General features: G+C 34.2%; 1 protein-coding gene across 8 annotated transcripts in view; it reads left to right on the top strand.

The window, feature by feature from the left end:
* The window catches only part of NRG3 (neuregulin 3), a 1,117,203-nt gene that overhangs the window by 545,940 nt on the left and 554,943 nt on the right, over nucleotides 1–16,320 (top strand). The window contains exon 3 of one of the 8 annotated variants that reach the window (XM_030941430.1): nucleotides 1,075–2,306. The exons of the other annotated variants lie outside the window; for them this stretch is intronic. Within the exon in view, the coding sequence (XP_030797290.1) occupies nucleotides 1,075–1,084 (10 nt within the window). The 3' untranslated portion in view covers nucleotides 1,085–2,306. Of the gene's footprint in view, nucleotides 1–1,074; nucleotides 2,307–16,320 lie in introns of those variants that run through there. 8 annotated transcript variants of the gene reach the window in all.

Genomic DNA, 16,320 nt, shown 5'->3' with positions numbered 1-16,320 from the left:
AACATCAATCAGTCAGATATTTAAGCCTCACAAACTTTTCCTGAAGATTTACTGAGCTACTTCTTAGATGAAAAAGATATTTTGTAATAAATGGTTTCTGAAAAACCAAACCCTCAAAATTGTAATTGGGATGGATATTAGTGACACACTAAACTTAACCCTTCAGGGATAAACCAAGAGCACTACTGGCAAGCATTATGTCTACTGACAAGCATTATGTCTTAAACTAGACTAGTTTCCACTGCTGAACTACCCCGAGCTTAGTGAAATTAACTATTTTCACAAAATGGAAATCCATTAATGGAAATGACATCATAAATTGAGAAAAGATTCTCAAATTTTATTATACTTTTCCTAATTTAAGGCAAATTGAGCCATGAAGAATTGGAAGAGAACATATTTGGATAATTGAAACACAGTTTAAACATTCCAGAAATAACTATCTGCACTTTCAAATGCAAGACCCTGCTTGGGTTTGGAACAATGCAGTTTTTCTGCGTTGCTGTTTGCTAAAACAGTAACTAAGAGCTACACAACACAATCTCATTTTATAATGGTTGTCTCTGATACTCAGAAAAAACTAAATTTTTCTGTACCTTTGCAAGTTACTAAAGTCTTTCCATTAAATTATTTGACTTTTTTTTCTCCTGCCCAAAAAGTGATTAGCACACAACAAAATGTGTGTGACTTGTTAATGCAGTATTCTTTCATTACAAATTTATATGTTCTTTAAAAAGTGCAACCCTTTTGTGGAAATAATATATTTTGAAATTGTATATTCTTATATACATATCTCTAAAAGTTCATCACATAAAACGTCGGAATAGACATTTTTACAAACAGAAAACAGCCATGTGGTTCTGCTATCCAAACACAGTGACATGATCTTTTAGAGTTTATTTTCAATCTTTTACATATTGACCCTTTTTCCTCGATATTTGTATTCTTTTAGGTTTGTTTACAGAGTTGTAATAGAGCATTTGTGTGAAGACAGTTTATATGGTAAGTGACAGAAACTCAGCTCAGACACACTAATATACTCACAGGATGTATTAGTCTATATTGTTCCTCTAGGAAGGTGTGATCCAGAAACTCAAGTGAAGTCATCAAGGACTCAGTTTTTCTACATATTTTTCTTCCTTTCTAAGTAAATGGCCTGCAGATCTTTTCTCATTTCTACCTCTCTCCCTGAAGGACCTGGTAGAGTACTTCCTTTTGAAATATCTGGCTGCAGTCGGCCTATAGCTCAGTCTGGGTTTCTGGCTTGTTCTGTGCATTTGTTTTTCGTGCTTCAATTTGCCATTGTGTCCTGGTAATGGAAGGAAACAATCCCCAGAGATCTTGTCACACTAAGTCTGTGGGACAATTTGAAACATCCAGTAATACCAGCTGTTCTAAGCAGAATAGAAGTCATAATTAGGGATGCAATGATTTCACACTAAACTGTAGTTACAGAACATATAACTACATTTTAATGCTCATCAATTTTTATCTTATACTGTATTTATCTTCAAGGAACAAATGAACCAAGTGAGTTGGATTTAAGATACACAGAGCTGAATTTATCTAATATTCCCTTTCTCATCTTCTGCTGTAAAAAAATTATTTCTTCTTTTGTAAATTACCTAAGAAGTATCTTTTCCTCCCAGAATACCGTAGCTTTGTCTGCTCAAATCCAAATTATACAAAATGGCGCAGCTGCTCTGGAACACATTTTGGCAGTTTAATACACAGTTAACCATACAGTTGCCATGTGACCTCATCATCTCACTTCCAGGAAATTATCCTAAGGAAATAAAATTTATGTTCATATATAAACCTGCATAATAATTTTTAGAAAAGTACCATTGCCAAGAACTAGAAACAACCAAAATTTCCTTCTGTGGGTGAATGGGCAAAAACTATGGTTATATGTGTACAACAGACAATAAAAAGGGAAAAATTATTGATATGTGCAATCTGGATAACTCTCTAGAAGCATCAGTATAAGTGACTGTAGCTAGATTGAATACTTTGTAATTCCATTTATGACATTCTGAAAATGTAAAACTATAGGGACAGATTGGAGATTGCCAGGGATTGGCAGTGACAGTAGGGTTTGTTAATTAAAGGGACAGCATGAGACATTTCTTTGTGGTGCTGGGATCTTCAGTATCTGTGCTGATGGTTACAAGAATCTTCGCATGAGCTAAAACTCATAAAACTGTATAGCAATCATGTGAATATTACTGACTGTTAAATAAGATATCTATGAGTGAACCTTCAATAGTTCTGTCACAGGCAAATAAAATAAATAAATATTAACACCCGTGACTCATATCTGTGTTCATTTTCCAAAGCTTGAAGCCCAGCATAACATCATGCTTGGTTTTCCAATTAATTAGGCTTGTGATTTTGTATGACACATACAGAATTTTGGGCACATCTTGGGAGAAAATGAGATTTTAGTAATTTGGGAAATAATGAGTGCTACGCTGGGATAAGTTAACACTAGTTTTGTTAAATGTTACATGGAAGGGAATAGAGAAGATGTCTGCGGCAACAATGACGTGCTCTTAGCATGACACATGGAAGCTTATGAAAAATTATTAAAGACTTTGCACTCAGTTACAAAAAAAAATAAGTCTATTATGTAAGAGATTTGGATCACCCCAAAAGATGTAGGGCTGAATTGTTGGTTGCTGTTCATCTGTAAAAAATGAATTTCCCAAATGCTTCTATAGTGCTTATTCAGCTCTGCTTAGAGAAGTTTTATCATTGCATTTCTTTTTTTCTTTTCGTAGCCATGGTGAGAATGGTATGAAGAACTGGACTAAGCCCCAGTTCTGCATCTGCTGGCTCCTTTAATTTAGTGAGAGCATGCTCATTCTAGTTCAGTCCCTGAGTAGCTGTAATTAATGGTTTGTAGTATTTGCATGGCTTCTGAAAAGGACTACTTTCTGTATTTAAAGCACCTTTAAACTTTCTAGAAAAAAAAAAAAAAAAAAAAAAACGTGTATCACTGCCTTGAAAACAGTCCCTTCTGAGTATGTCATTTCAACTACATTCAGTTCAACTTCAAGCTTGTCCCGGGAAAATAAACCCACCAAGCAGTGCCTGCATTGTTAGCTTAAGAACCAGAAGGAACTTGGCCACATTTGCTTTTGAGAATGTAATAATTCACATGTGATATATGATCGTTTAGTTAAGCAGCAGTGATACAGAGGAGCTTCACTTTGGCCTCATCCATTGATTGTGCACTTGTGATTTCAATATGTTTGTTTAAGCCTTTTGGATATGGTTGTTCATTCAATCAACAGAAGTTTATTTTTGCCTACCGTGGACCAGAAATCAGACATAAGCTCAGGATATTAAAAGTTGCTTATATGTGTGTTTGGGGAACGGGATAGGAAAATGTAGAGAAAACAGAGAAAAGTACATGTTGTGAGATATGTTTGATAAAATCTGGATTGATCAAACTTAAACAGGATTCCAGAATTTGTAATGTATTAATATGCACAGTGACCTTTCAAGAATGGGATCTAATGTGCAACGATTCTCTAATCTCTATGACTGGGAAAGCCCCTATTCATTTTTCTCAGAGAACTTTATAATTGTAGTATACTGTTCTACACACTTTGCAAAATGTATGGATGTTAGCAAAAAAATATATCTTTTATGTCTTTTAGTGTTCATTATTATCAGCCATACTCCTTACTGCTTCAGAGCCAGGGAAATTGCAAGCAGTGCCTGAAGTGTTGTTTGCCAAGCTTATACAACATGGTTTTTTGTTTGTTTTGTTTTGAATTACTGTTTATCAAATAGGAATTTAGCAATGTCAGTGGTCAGGATTTTGGAAATAGTGTACATACAAATTTGTTTTGTTTTTGGAAGAACTAGATGATAAAGGCAGCTTTGCTATGTGGTAAATTATTTTCTATGCCTGGGTAACAGTTGTCAACTAAAAATGGGAGATTTGGTGTCAGAATGTGGTGAGAGTGGCATGCTCAGTGTATAAGTAGGTTTCCTGCCATAATGACGTTGAGTATATAAATTATAAAATTGATAAATGAGTTTTTAGTAATTTGAAGCGAAACCTAATATCTAAATGCATTTTCCTTTCTGTTACTTGCCCCAATACAGTTTTGCAACATTTGATGCCAAACTAAGGTGACTTTTGATTATTGAATTAACTTCTTAGTTCCAAAGAGTTTGTGCACATCAATAGAATTTTGTTCAAATAAAATAGACTACAGACTAAAAGCAATTTCTAGAAAAACATGTTGGCTTGCCATTTAAGATTATTTTTCTGATGTCTAAAACAAATTATGAACTTAGTTTCAATGTAGCATTATATTTAATATAATATAATATAATATAATATAATATAATATAATCATGATTTCAACTGTTTTAGGAAAATATCATTTTATTAATTAACCGCCAGAGTCCATCAAACAGCTAATCTATAATATACAAGCATGTTAGCTTAAAATGATTTTGTATATATTATCATTATAATTATATATATCTAATGACTAAAGGAAGAGAACTGATCCACTACATTGTTATTGAAAGTGCATTTAGAATAAGTTATATGTTAATGCAATCTTGCTATCTTTGGCTGATTCTGGAAGGAGTTGAAACCTTAATTGATCAATCACTTGTTTCAGCTGAAACTTAGAGTGAAGATTTAAAGTGTTCTTAATTTGATCAAAATGGCAGGTTTTTTTTTGTTTTTTTTTTTTATTCCAATATGTGGAGGGAAACACAAGCAAATAGTAATTACCATTATGAAAGTTTCATGAAATTATAGTGACACTTTTAAGTCTATTTTTTAAAGAGCTTTATTGAGAAACAATTCACATACTATATAATCCCCCTTTTAAAGTGGGTAATTTAAAGGTGTTGATATTCACAGAGCAGTGCAATCACTGCCACTATTTAATTTTAGCATATTTTCATCACTCAAAAAAAAGCCTCATACCATTAGCTGTTAGTCTACATTTGCCCATTTTCCATAACCTAACAACCACTAATCTACCTATGTATTTGCCTAGTATGGACATTTCATACAAATTGAATTCTACAACATGTGACCATTTGTCCTTGGCTTCCTTAAATTAACAAAATGCTTTCAAAGTTTATCCGTGTTGTAACATGGAGTACTTTTTGTGACTGAAGCCTTTTATGACTGAATAATATGACATGAAGCCTTTTATGACTGAATAACATTCCATTGTATGGCTATATCAGATTTTCTTTATTCATTCATCAGCTGATGGACATTTGGCTTGTGTCTACATTTTGGCTAATGCTTCTATAGATATTTGCCCAAAAGTTTTTGTACGGACATATTTTTTCACTTCTTTCGAGCATGTACCTAGGGATGGAATTGCTGGATCACATGGTAATTCTGCATTTAACATCTTGAGTAACTGCCAAACTGTTTTCTGTTTCGCAAAGTGGCTCTAGCATTTTAAAACCCACCAACAAAACATTTGAGGGGACCAATTTCTCTGTATCTTCATCCACACTTCTTATTGTCTGCCTTTTTGATATTAATCATCCTATTGGATGTGAAGTGTTACCTCATTGAGGTTTTGATGTGCATTTCTTGATGAATGATAATGAGCACTTTCTGTGTGCTTACTGGCCATTTGTGCATTTTTGGAGTAATACATTTCTTTTTTTTGTTTTGTTTTTGAGATGAAATCTCGCTCTATCACCCAGGCTGGAGTGCGGTGGCACAATCTCGGCTCACTGCAAGTTCCGCCTCCTGGGTTCATGCTATTCTCCTGCCTCAGCCTCCAAGCAGCTGGGGACTACAGGTGCCCACCACCACACCTGGCTAATTTTTTGTATTTCTAATAGAGAGGGGGTTTCACCGTGTTAGCCAGGATGGTCTCGATCACCTGACCTCGTGATCTGCCCGCCTCGGCCTCCTAACATGCTGGGATTACAGGTGTGAGCCACTGCACCCTACCTGGAGTAATATTTTTCAAATTATTTTCCCATTTAAAAATTGGGTTATTTGTGTTTTTATCATTATTATACGACATTTTCATATATTCAGGATACAAATCCCTTTTGAGGCATATGACATCCAAATATTTATCCATTTTGTGAATTATCTTTTCATTTTATAAAATTGTATCCTTTAAAATGCAGAAGAGTTAATTTTAATATGCAAAAGCTTAATTTACATATTTCTTTTTTTATTGTTGCTGACCTTTTGTTGTTGTTTCTAGCAAACTATCTCCTAACTCGAGGACACAAAGATTGACTCCTATGCTTCTTTTACAATTTTTATGGTTTTAGCTCTTACGTTTAGGTCTATTATCTATTTTGAGTTAACTCTTCATATGGTGTGAGGTCAGGTTCCAAATTTATTCTTGTGCATGTGGATATCTAGTTCTCTCAGTAGTTTATTTTAAAAAAAATATTTCTTTCACTGAATTGTCTTAGCACCCATATAGAAAATCAATTTACCATAAATGCAAGGATTTATTTCTAGACTCTCAAATCTATTCCACTGATCTATATGTAAATTGAAATACAAATTCCATAGGTCTTGATTGCTGTCTTGATGACTGCAAGTTTGTAACAAGTATTGAAATTATGAAGTGTGAGTCCTCTGCTTTGTTCTTTCTCAAGATTGTTTTTGTTATTCTGGAATCTTGAAATTCTCTGTGAACTCTAGAATTAACTTGTCAATTTTGGCAACAAGGCCAGCTGGGGTTACAGCAGGCATCACATTGAATCTGCTCATCAACTTGGGGACTATAGATGTTATAACAATATTAAGTCTTTTGATTCATTTACATGGAGTCTCATTTCAAATATTTAGACTTTCTTAATTTTTTCAACAATGTTTGTGTTTTTCTTACATTTGTTTTTAAGTATTTTATTTGTAATGCTATTTTAAATGGAGGTTTTTTTTTGGAGTTTCCATTCCTCTGCTTGCATTACCCATCCGCTTTAGTATGTTGCCCTTTTCTTTTCCCCATTAGAACTCTTAGCAAATTAATCATAGTTATTTTAAATTTCTGTTCTGCTAATTCCAAAATGTGTGTTATAGCTAAGTCTGGTTTTAATGCGTGTTTTGTCTCTTCAGACTGTGTTTTTTATTTGTTTATTTGTTTTACTTTTGGTGTGTCTTGTAATTATTTTGTTGAAAGCCAGACATGGTGTATTGGATAATAAGAACTGAGAACATTAGTCTTTGATGAGACGTTTTATGTTCATTTGCCAAGGAGTTAGGCTGTGTTTACTGTTTGCTGTAGTTATGATTTCCGACACTAAGTTTATCTAATGATGTGTTTTGGTCTTGCCTGTGGTCTTTGGGTTCTCCTAGAGACTCCTTCTTTTTTTTGTTTTTTTTTGGCCAGTAAGTTACGGTTTAATATAAGCACGTACAGAAATTAAAAGTATTTTGGGATCCCCAAAAATATGAATAAAGGTTCTACTTTCTAGGTTGAAGAGGTGGGTAGAAGTGACCCCATTAAGTAAAACAGGAGATCCAGCAGGAAACGAGGCAGATTTGGTAAGATGGTGACATTGGTCAGGTACAAGTATAGTAAATAATTCAGTTTTGGGATGTTTTCAGTTTGAATTTTGTGCAGTGTTGTTGAGACTCCTTTCTCGCTCTGGCACCCAGGCTGGAGTGCAGTGGCCGGATCTCAGCTCACTGCAAGCTCCGCCGCCCGGGTTCACGCTATTCTCCTGCCTCAGCCTCCAGAGTAGCTGGGACTACAGGCGCCCGCCACCTCGCCCGGCTAGTTTTTTTTTGTATTTTTTAGTAGAGACGGGGTTTCACCGTGTTAGCCAGGATGGTCTCGATCTCCTGACCTCGTGATCCGCCCGTCTCGGCCTCCCAAAGTGCTGGGATTACAGGCTTGAGCCACCGCGCCCGGCCGAGACTCCTTCTTAAATAGTTCCTTAGCCTTGTAGTTTTTTTGTTCTATCCCATTATTATAGAAGAGTCCTATTGATGTAGTGATAAGCTGCCATGGGAGGGGAAGCATTTTATAAACCTGTGATTAGATCTGAACCTTTTGGTGAACCTGTGTCCCTGAGATGGGACCATCACAAATAATTCTTGGCTTTCTCCCTTCCTCTTAGGTAAAACTGGTTTTGCTAAAATCTAATCAATCTTAGACAAAGGAAATACCCAACTCCAGCCTACTCTAGCCTTTCTGCTCGGGTAATATTATTTCCATTGAGGGCAGACCTTTCTTAAGAACAGAGCACTCGGAGTATATTTCAAAATACAACACCAGGGATTGTTCTCCCATCTTCACTCTGAGACCCCTGATGGAACTCCTGAAGGTAAAAGTTATGAAAGTGTGTGAGGGCTCCCACTAAAGCTGGGACAAGAGGAATTTTAATTTCTCATTATAGTCCACACTCAGTCTCCAGTAGTGAGTAAATGCCTTTTTAAAGATTTGTGACTGTTGGGGTGTCTCCAATAGTGGCTTCTTTTGTTCTTGTAAGCTCTGTGTATTCAAATGTGTCTCTAGTTTTGTATAATGGTTGTTTGCCCTGTGGCCTAAATTCTCTGATATATCTAAGAAAAGTTATCTATTTTCAGGATTTTTTTTTTTCAGCTTCTTTCTTGTTGTTAGGACAGAAAATGGATGACAACTTTCAAGCTTTTTACCTTTTGGACTGAAAGTTGAAAGTCCTCAATGGAATTATTATTATTATTATTATTATTATTATTATTATTATTGAGACATGGTCTCACTTTATTACTCCAGCTGGAGAGCAGTGAATGTGATCTTGGCCCACTGCAGCCTTTTTCTCCTGGGCTCAAGTGATTCTCCTGCCTCAGCCTCCTGAATAGCTGGGACTACAGACATGCACCACTACGTCCAGCTAATTTTTGTATCTTTTTTTTTTTTTTTTTTTTTTTTTGGTAAAGATGCAGTTACACCATGTTTTCCAGGCTGGTCTCAAACTCCTGGGTTCAAGCAATTCACCCACCGTAGCCTCCCACAGTGCTGGGATTACAGGCATAAGCCACTGTGCCCAACCTGGAATTATTTTCTTAATTTCATTTTCAGATTGTCCATTGCTAAGTATATAAAAATATGACTGATTTTTGTATATAGGCCTCATTTCCTGCAATCGTACTGAACTTTTAAATTCGTTCCAGTAGGGTATGTGTGGGTGTGTGTTTGTGTGTTTTGGTATTTTTGCAAGATAATGTCATCTTCAAATAGAGATGGTTTTAGTTTTTCATTTTCAATCTTGTCTTTTATTTCTTTTCTTGACTGATTGTCCTAGCTAGAACATATACTGTAATGTTGAATATAAGAAGCAAGAACAGGCATGTTGTCTGTTTTTTATTTTAGGGAGAAAGCCCTCTATCTTGCATCATTCATTATAATAGTGTTGGTTTTTCATAAACACTCCATTTGAGTCTGTGAAAGTTCTTTTTTATTCCTACTTTTCTGGCAGTCTTTCTTATGAAAGAATGTGAGACTTTTTACCAAGTGCTTTTTCTACTATCAAGGAGATTATGCGTTATTTATATTTGTCCTTTAGTCTATTGATATGATGTATTACATCGATTGATTTTTGGATATTAAGACAACCATAAATTAATACAGTAAGTGGAACATGGTTGTGTTGTATAATCCTAGTTATATGTTGCTAGATTTGGTTTATTACTATTTTGTTGAGTTTTATTTTGTATGTCTATATTTAGAAGGAATATTGGTTCATAGCTTTGTGTTCATGCTTGTTTTGCTTTTCCTTGTGAGGTCTTTCTTGTTTGGTTGTGTATCAGAATAACACTGGTCTCGCTTTCAGTTGATAATGATTCTTCCTCTTCCTTTATTTTTCAGAAGATTTATGAAGAACTGGTATTAATTCATCTTTAAACATTTCGTAGATTTTATCAGAGATGTCATCTGGTCTTGGTCTTTTATTGTAGGAGGTTTTAAAATTACTAAACTGACTTTAATTTATTTATTTGTTATGTATATTCAGATATTTTATTTTTTATTAAGTCAGATTTTATAGTTTGTACCCTTTTAACAATTTTTCCATTTCATTAAGATTTTTTAATTTGCTAACAGACAGTTGTTCATAGCATTCCTTATTCTTCTTATTTTCCTCTAAGGTTGGAAGTGATATCTCCTCTTTCATTTCTGGCAAGCATTTTGCAACTTCTGTATTCATGATTAGTCTAGTTAAAAAAAATTTCAATTTGGTTGACCTTTTTAATGAGCTAAATTTTGATTTTGTTGAGTTTCTCTGTATTTGTAATTCTCTACTATTTTTTCCAATCTAACCTTTATTATTTTCTTTTTTTCTGCTTATTTAGTTTGCTCTTATTTCTCCACTTAAGGTATATGTTTAGGTTTTGAGTTGAGATATTTCTTCTTTTTTAATATAGGCATTTATAATGCCTATATATACTGTTATTTACATTTAGTAAATAATATAGGCATTTACATTAATGCCTATATATATATACACTGTTAAATAACAAAGGAGTCAAATTTTGACTCCTTTGTTATTTAACAGTGTGGGTTTTGTTTGATGTTTGTTTGTTTTTTACTTACATATATTTGTGAATTTCCTAAATGTCCTTTAGTTAATGATTTCTTATTTCATTTCATTGTGGTCAGAAAATATACTTTGTATGATTTCACTCTTTTTAAATTCATAAATCCTTGATTTATGTCCTAATATTCAATCTATCCTGGATAATGTTCTATGTGAACTGGAAAATAATGTCTGATGTTTTTAGGTGGAGTGTTTCATAGATGTCTGTTTAAGTCTGGTTAGTTTGTAGTTTTGTTCAAGTCCTCTATTTCTGTATTGATCTTCCTCTTAGTTGTTCTATTCATTATTGAAAGAAGGTGATCAAAATATCCAGCTATTAGGGCTGAATTGTCTATTTTTCCCTTCAATTCTATCATTTTTCCACATAGATTTCAGTCTATGTTGTTAGGTGTATATATGTTTATATTAATAATTGCCACATATTACTGATAGATTAAAAATTATTATTATAAATTTCATTTTTTTCCTGAGTAATAATATTTGTCTTAAAGTCTCTTTTGCCTGATAGTATGTTTTGAGTCATTTGCTTAGTTTTTGTCCAGGGGATTGCAATTCACATGTTAATTTTTAAGAATCTAATTGTATTAGTAGCAACTTAATGTCAAACCTTAAACTCCTCTTTGTACTATTATTGACATAGAAATTCATTTTTTACATTATAAGTCCATCAACACAGTTTTATCATTATTGCTTGATACAGTTGTTTTAAAATCAGATAGGAAAAGAAAATCATTACAAAGCAAGTATATTTATACTACCTTTTATATTTACCTATGTACTTCAGTGCTTTTATTTCTTCTTGTGGATTTGAGTTCCTGTCCAGTATTCCCCCTTTTTATTTAGGGTGTAATTTTTTCTTAACATTTGAATGATAAAATGAATAAATATAGAATTTTTAGTTGGCAGTCTTTCTTTCAGTGCTTTGAATATGTCATGTCATTGCCTTCTGGACTCCATGGTTTCTAATGAATAGTTAGTGGTTTATCTTATTGAAGACTCCTTGTGCACTATAAATTTTTCTGTGTTTTTTTCTCTTTGTGTTCAGTTTTTGTCCTTTGACAGTTTGACTATGATGTATGTATGTGTGAATCTCTTTGAATTTATCCAAATCAGAGTTTTTTGAAGTTCCAAAATGTAGATTAGAATTTTTCATCAAATTTTTAAAGTTTCAGTTGAAAGTCTTCAAATATTTGTTGTGCTATACTCTCTGTTTTCTTTTTCTTGGCCTCCCATTCATCATGCACATATTAGTAAGCTTCGTAGTGTCCCATGCGTCTCTGAGTCTCTGTTCATTTTTCCTTATTTGTTTTTCTTTCTATTCTCAGACTGGATAATAATCAATGGATCTGTTGTTAAGTTCACTGGTTCATTATTCTGACAGTTGAAATTTGCTGCTAACACCTTCTTGCGAATTTTTATTTCAATAATTGTACTGTTTTTGACCAAACTTCTATTTAGTACTTTTTTTGTTGTTGTTATAGTGTCATTCTGCTGAATCTATTTAGTAATTTTTTATAATTGCTAATCCTTTATTAATAATCTCATTTTGGATAAATCTATCCCAGACTTTGCTTTATTTCTTTGGATGTGGTTTCCTTTAGTTCTTTAAACATATTTATAATAGGTCATTCAATGTCCTTTTCTAATAAGTCCATCATCTAGTCCTTCTCAGAAACAATTTTAGTTGACTATTTTTCCACACGTACTTAGGCCGTACTTTCTTGTCTCATTGAATACCAATTTTTTTTTTTTTTTTTTTTTTTTTTTTTTTAGTTTGGAGATGGAGTCTTGCTCTGTCGCCCAGGCTGGAGTGCAGTGGGGCCATCTCAGCTCACTGCAAGCTCCACCTCCTGGGTTCACACCATTCTCCTGCCTCAGCCTCCTGCATAGCTGGGACTACAGGTGCCCACCACCATGCCCGGCTAATTTTTTGTATTTTTAGTGGAGAGGGGGTTTCACCGTGTTAGCCAGGATGCTCTCGATCTCCTGACCTGATGATCCACCCACCTCTGCCTCCCAAAGTGCTGGGATTACAGGCGTGAGCCACTGCGCCTGGCCATTGAGTACCAATTTTTAACTGCACATTTTAAATAAAATAATATGCCAACATTGTATATCAAATACCACTCCCCTCTTGCTTTTGTTGTTTCTACTTCTTGGTTTTTTTGTTGTTGTTGTTGCTGTTTGCCTTTAGTGCCTTTCATGGACTAATTTTGTATAGTCTGTGTTTTTAGTCATGAGTAACTACTAAAGTATTTACTGGGATGGTTTGGTGTCAGCTAATGGTTGGAGTATTGATTTCCTTCAATCACTTCAATCAACGTTTCCCACTGTCTGCCAGTGGGCTCTCTACCTGTTCTGGGGGATGACTTCAATCTTTGGCTGTTTACAACTCTGTTTTAACCTTAACTTTTATTTGTGGAAAGGCTCAACAAAAGTCAAGGTGAGATGTTATGACATTTTCAAGTCTTTTCTAGATATGCACACAGACTTTTTTTTTTTTTTTTTTTTTTTTCTTGAGACGGAGTCTCGCTCTATCGCCCAGGCTGGAGTGCAGTGGCCGGATCTCAGCTCACTGCAAGCTCCGCCTCCCGGGTTTACGCCATTCTCCTGCCTCAGCCTCCTGAGTAGCTGGGACTTACAGGCGCCCGCCACCTCGCCCGGCTAGTTTTTTTTTTTTTTTTTTTTTTTTTTTTTTTTTTTTTTTTTTTTTTGTATTTTTAGTAGAGACGGGGTTTCACCGTGTTAGCGAGGATGGTCTCGATCTCCTGACCTCGTGATCCGCCCGTCTCGGCCTCCCAAAGTGCTGGGATTACAGGCTTGAGCCACTGCGCCCGGCCGCACACAGACTTTTAATGCAACTTTTTAGATCCCCAGGAATATGTTAGACCTTTTCAAAGTTCCTTATTTTCATCATATTTAAGGGTTTTGGTGGCTTGCCTCTTATTTGCTTCAACTGATATCACCACATCAGAAAGCTATGATTTAAACAATTGTCTCTGATTGTTTACAAAAAATGCTCTATGAATAGAGCTTCTCAATGCTTGAACTCTGAGTCAGAGCAAGTAAATACTAGCCTCATAAAAGGAACTTTTCCATGAGGAAAAGCCAAAGAGATCAACTAGTAACAGTTCTATAATGATGAAGATCCTTGATCTCCAAACTCCTTCTTCCCTGTCATATGTATGCTGGGTTGCTGATTTTCACAACTGCTATTGTTTTGAGTTTGCTAATCTTTAAGTCTATGGAACCAAGGTGAGGGGAATGAGAATACAGTTACTGAAAATATTATAAAGCTCACTATTCTTGCCAAGATTTATTCACTTATTTTGAATAAATTGTTCTAGCATTTGTATAAGCCTTTACAAATGTCAAGAGTAATAACAAAGTAGATTTGACAATTATTTGTCAGTGTTCTAATTTCTTTTAGGGAGGAGTAGATTTTCAAATGTCCCTATTCTGCCATTCTGAAAGTGCTTTCAAGTCTTTAACTGCCTTGATACCAGAAATTAAGTTAGATTTATAAAAGGGGTTAATTTTTGGCCTACTCACATGTATCTTTGCTAAATTTTCTGGAAGCAATCATCAAAACATGAAAAAAAGATATTATCTTTTATTCTATGTGATAATCATATTAGCCTACCATGTTTATCTTCTTGCTCAAAATCTGCATACATGTGGAGAATATTCTTTAAAAAATGGACAATACATAATATTCTGCAACTTGAATGATTTTACATAAAAAGAAATGGGCATTCCTCCATGGATATAAATATACTTACATATATTGATCTGCTTCTCAAACTTATTCTTTAATCACTCTCATAATTTCACAGGATGGATCTGCTGTTCCCCTTGAGACCAGATATTCAGGTTTATAGCATATTTTTTAAACACTAAAAATAAAACAGCAAGTAGATTTACATACTGCTGACTTCATTCCTGTAGAGGAAGGTCCGTTAGAAAAGACTTAATGAATCAAATGTTTGTGTCAATTTATTTAATAAAAAGCTTCTGAATCTTCACTTTTATGCATATGTGCAGATATTACAGTGAAAAAATTGTATCTATTTCTAAAATACGTTTTTCCTATCTAAAAGTAAGTGTATTTTTCTATTCATGTCTTGATTGGAAATTTGCATTTCTGTTTCTGCTCTCATCTTTCTTACCTGTTCAAATTCTGTGCTTACTTATGATTCGAAGTCTATTTTCTTACCATTTTGTAGGAGTGCTATAATTATTATGTATTATGTAGTCAGTGTCCTACCTCCTTTCCTTTATAACTTCTGAAATTTCAGTTCTGATTTAGACTCTCACCTATTTCACATTTTAAACAAAAATCTCATACATTTACTTTTCATATATTTGACAATTTCCAAATGCAATTATATAATATATGTATAATTTATTTTGATACATGGTTTGTGGTTGCATTGTAGTTTTATTTTCTTTTGGATACCTAGCCAATTCTGCAAACATCATTTATTAAATAATTTCTTTTGTTTTTATTAAATTTTCTCAGTGAATTAAATTATTACTTTTTCATTTTTTAAAAAAACAATTTTTTATTGATGCATAATAGATGTACAGTTTTGAAATACATGTGATAATTTAATGCATTCATATAATTGGCAATCAAATCAGTGTACTTGACATATCCATCACCTGAAATATTTGTCTTTTCTTTATGCTAGAAGCATAACTAGCATAAACTATTTGGAAGGTACAGTACATTATTGTAAAATATAATCAGCCCACTGATCTACCTAGTACTAGGTTTTATTTCTCTTATCAACTTGTGTGTTTGTACCCATTAATCAACTTCTCCTCATCCTTTCCTTCTCTCGACCAGTCTACCTTCTATTTTTATGAGATCCTTTTTCTTCAGCTCTCACATGTGAGTGAGAACATGTGATATTTTTCTTTCTGTGCTTGGCTTATTTTTCCTACCACAATGACCTTTCAGATGAATCCATGTTGCTGCAGATGACAAAATTTCAGTATTTTTAATGGCAGCATAGTATTCCATTGTGTATATACACTACATTTTTTTTCTGTTTTTTTTTTTTTCTGTATTTCTTCTTCTAAAAATAAAATTAAAAAAAAAAAAAAAAAAAAACAGGATACCAGGATACATGTGCAGAACATGCAGGTTTGTTACATAGCTGTACGTGTGTACCTACTGGCCCATCCTCTAAGTTCCCTCCTTTCACCCCCTCCCCTCCAACAGTCCCTGCTGTGGGTTGTTCCCCTCTCTGTGTCCATGTGTTCTCAAGGTTCCACTCTCACTTATGAATGAGAACATGCTGTGTTTGATTTGCAGTTCCTCTGTTAGTTGCTGAGGATGATGATGGCTTCCAGTGTCATCCAAGTCCCTGCAAAGACATAATTTCATTCCTTTTTATGGCAGCATAGTATTGCATGGTGTATATGTACAACATTTCCTTATCCAGTCTATCATGGATGGGCTTTTGGTTGGTTCCATGTCTTTGCTATTGTAAATAGTGCAACAGTAAACATATGTGTGCATGTGTCTGTACAGTAGAATGATTTATATTCCTTTGGATATATACCCAATAATGGGATTGCTGGATCAAATGGTATTTCTGGTTCTAGATCCTTGAGGAATCACCATACTATAGTCCACAGTGGTTGAAATAATTTACATTTCCACCAACAGTGTAAAAGCATTCCTATTTCCCCACAGCCTTGCCAGTATCTGTTGTTTCCTGACTTTTTAATAATCGCCATTCTGACTGG

Source organism: Rhinopithecus roxellana, chromosome 11 (assembly GCF_007565055.1).
Source record: "Rhinopithecus roxellana isolate Shanxi Qingling chromosome 11, ASM756505v1, whole genome shotgun sequence".
In the NCBI taxonomy this organism is placed as follows: Eukaryota; Metazoa; Chordata; class Mammalia; order Primates; family Cercopithecidae; genus Rhinopithecus; species Rhinopithecus roxellana.
The sequence above is the reverse complement of the archived record's forward strand: the minus strand, read 5'-3'. Positions and strand labels throughout refer to the sequence as shown.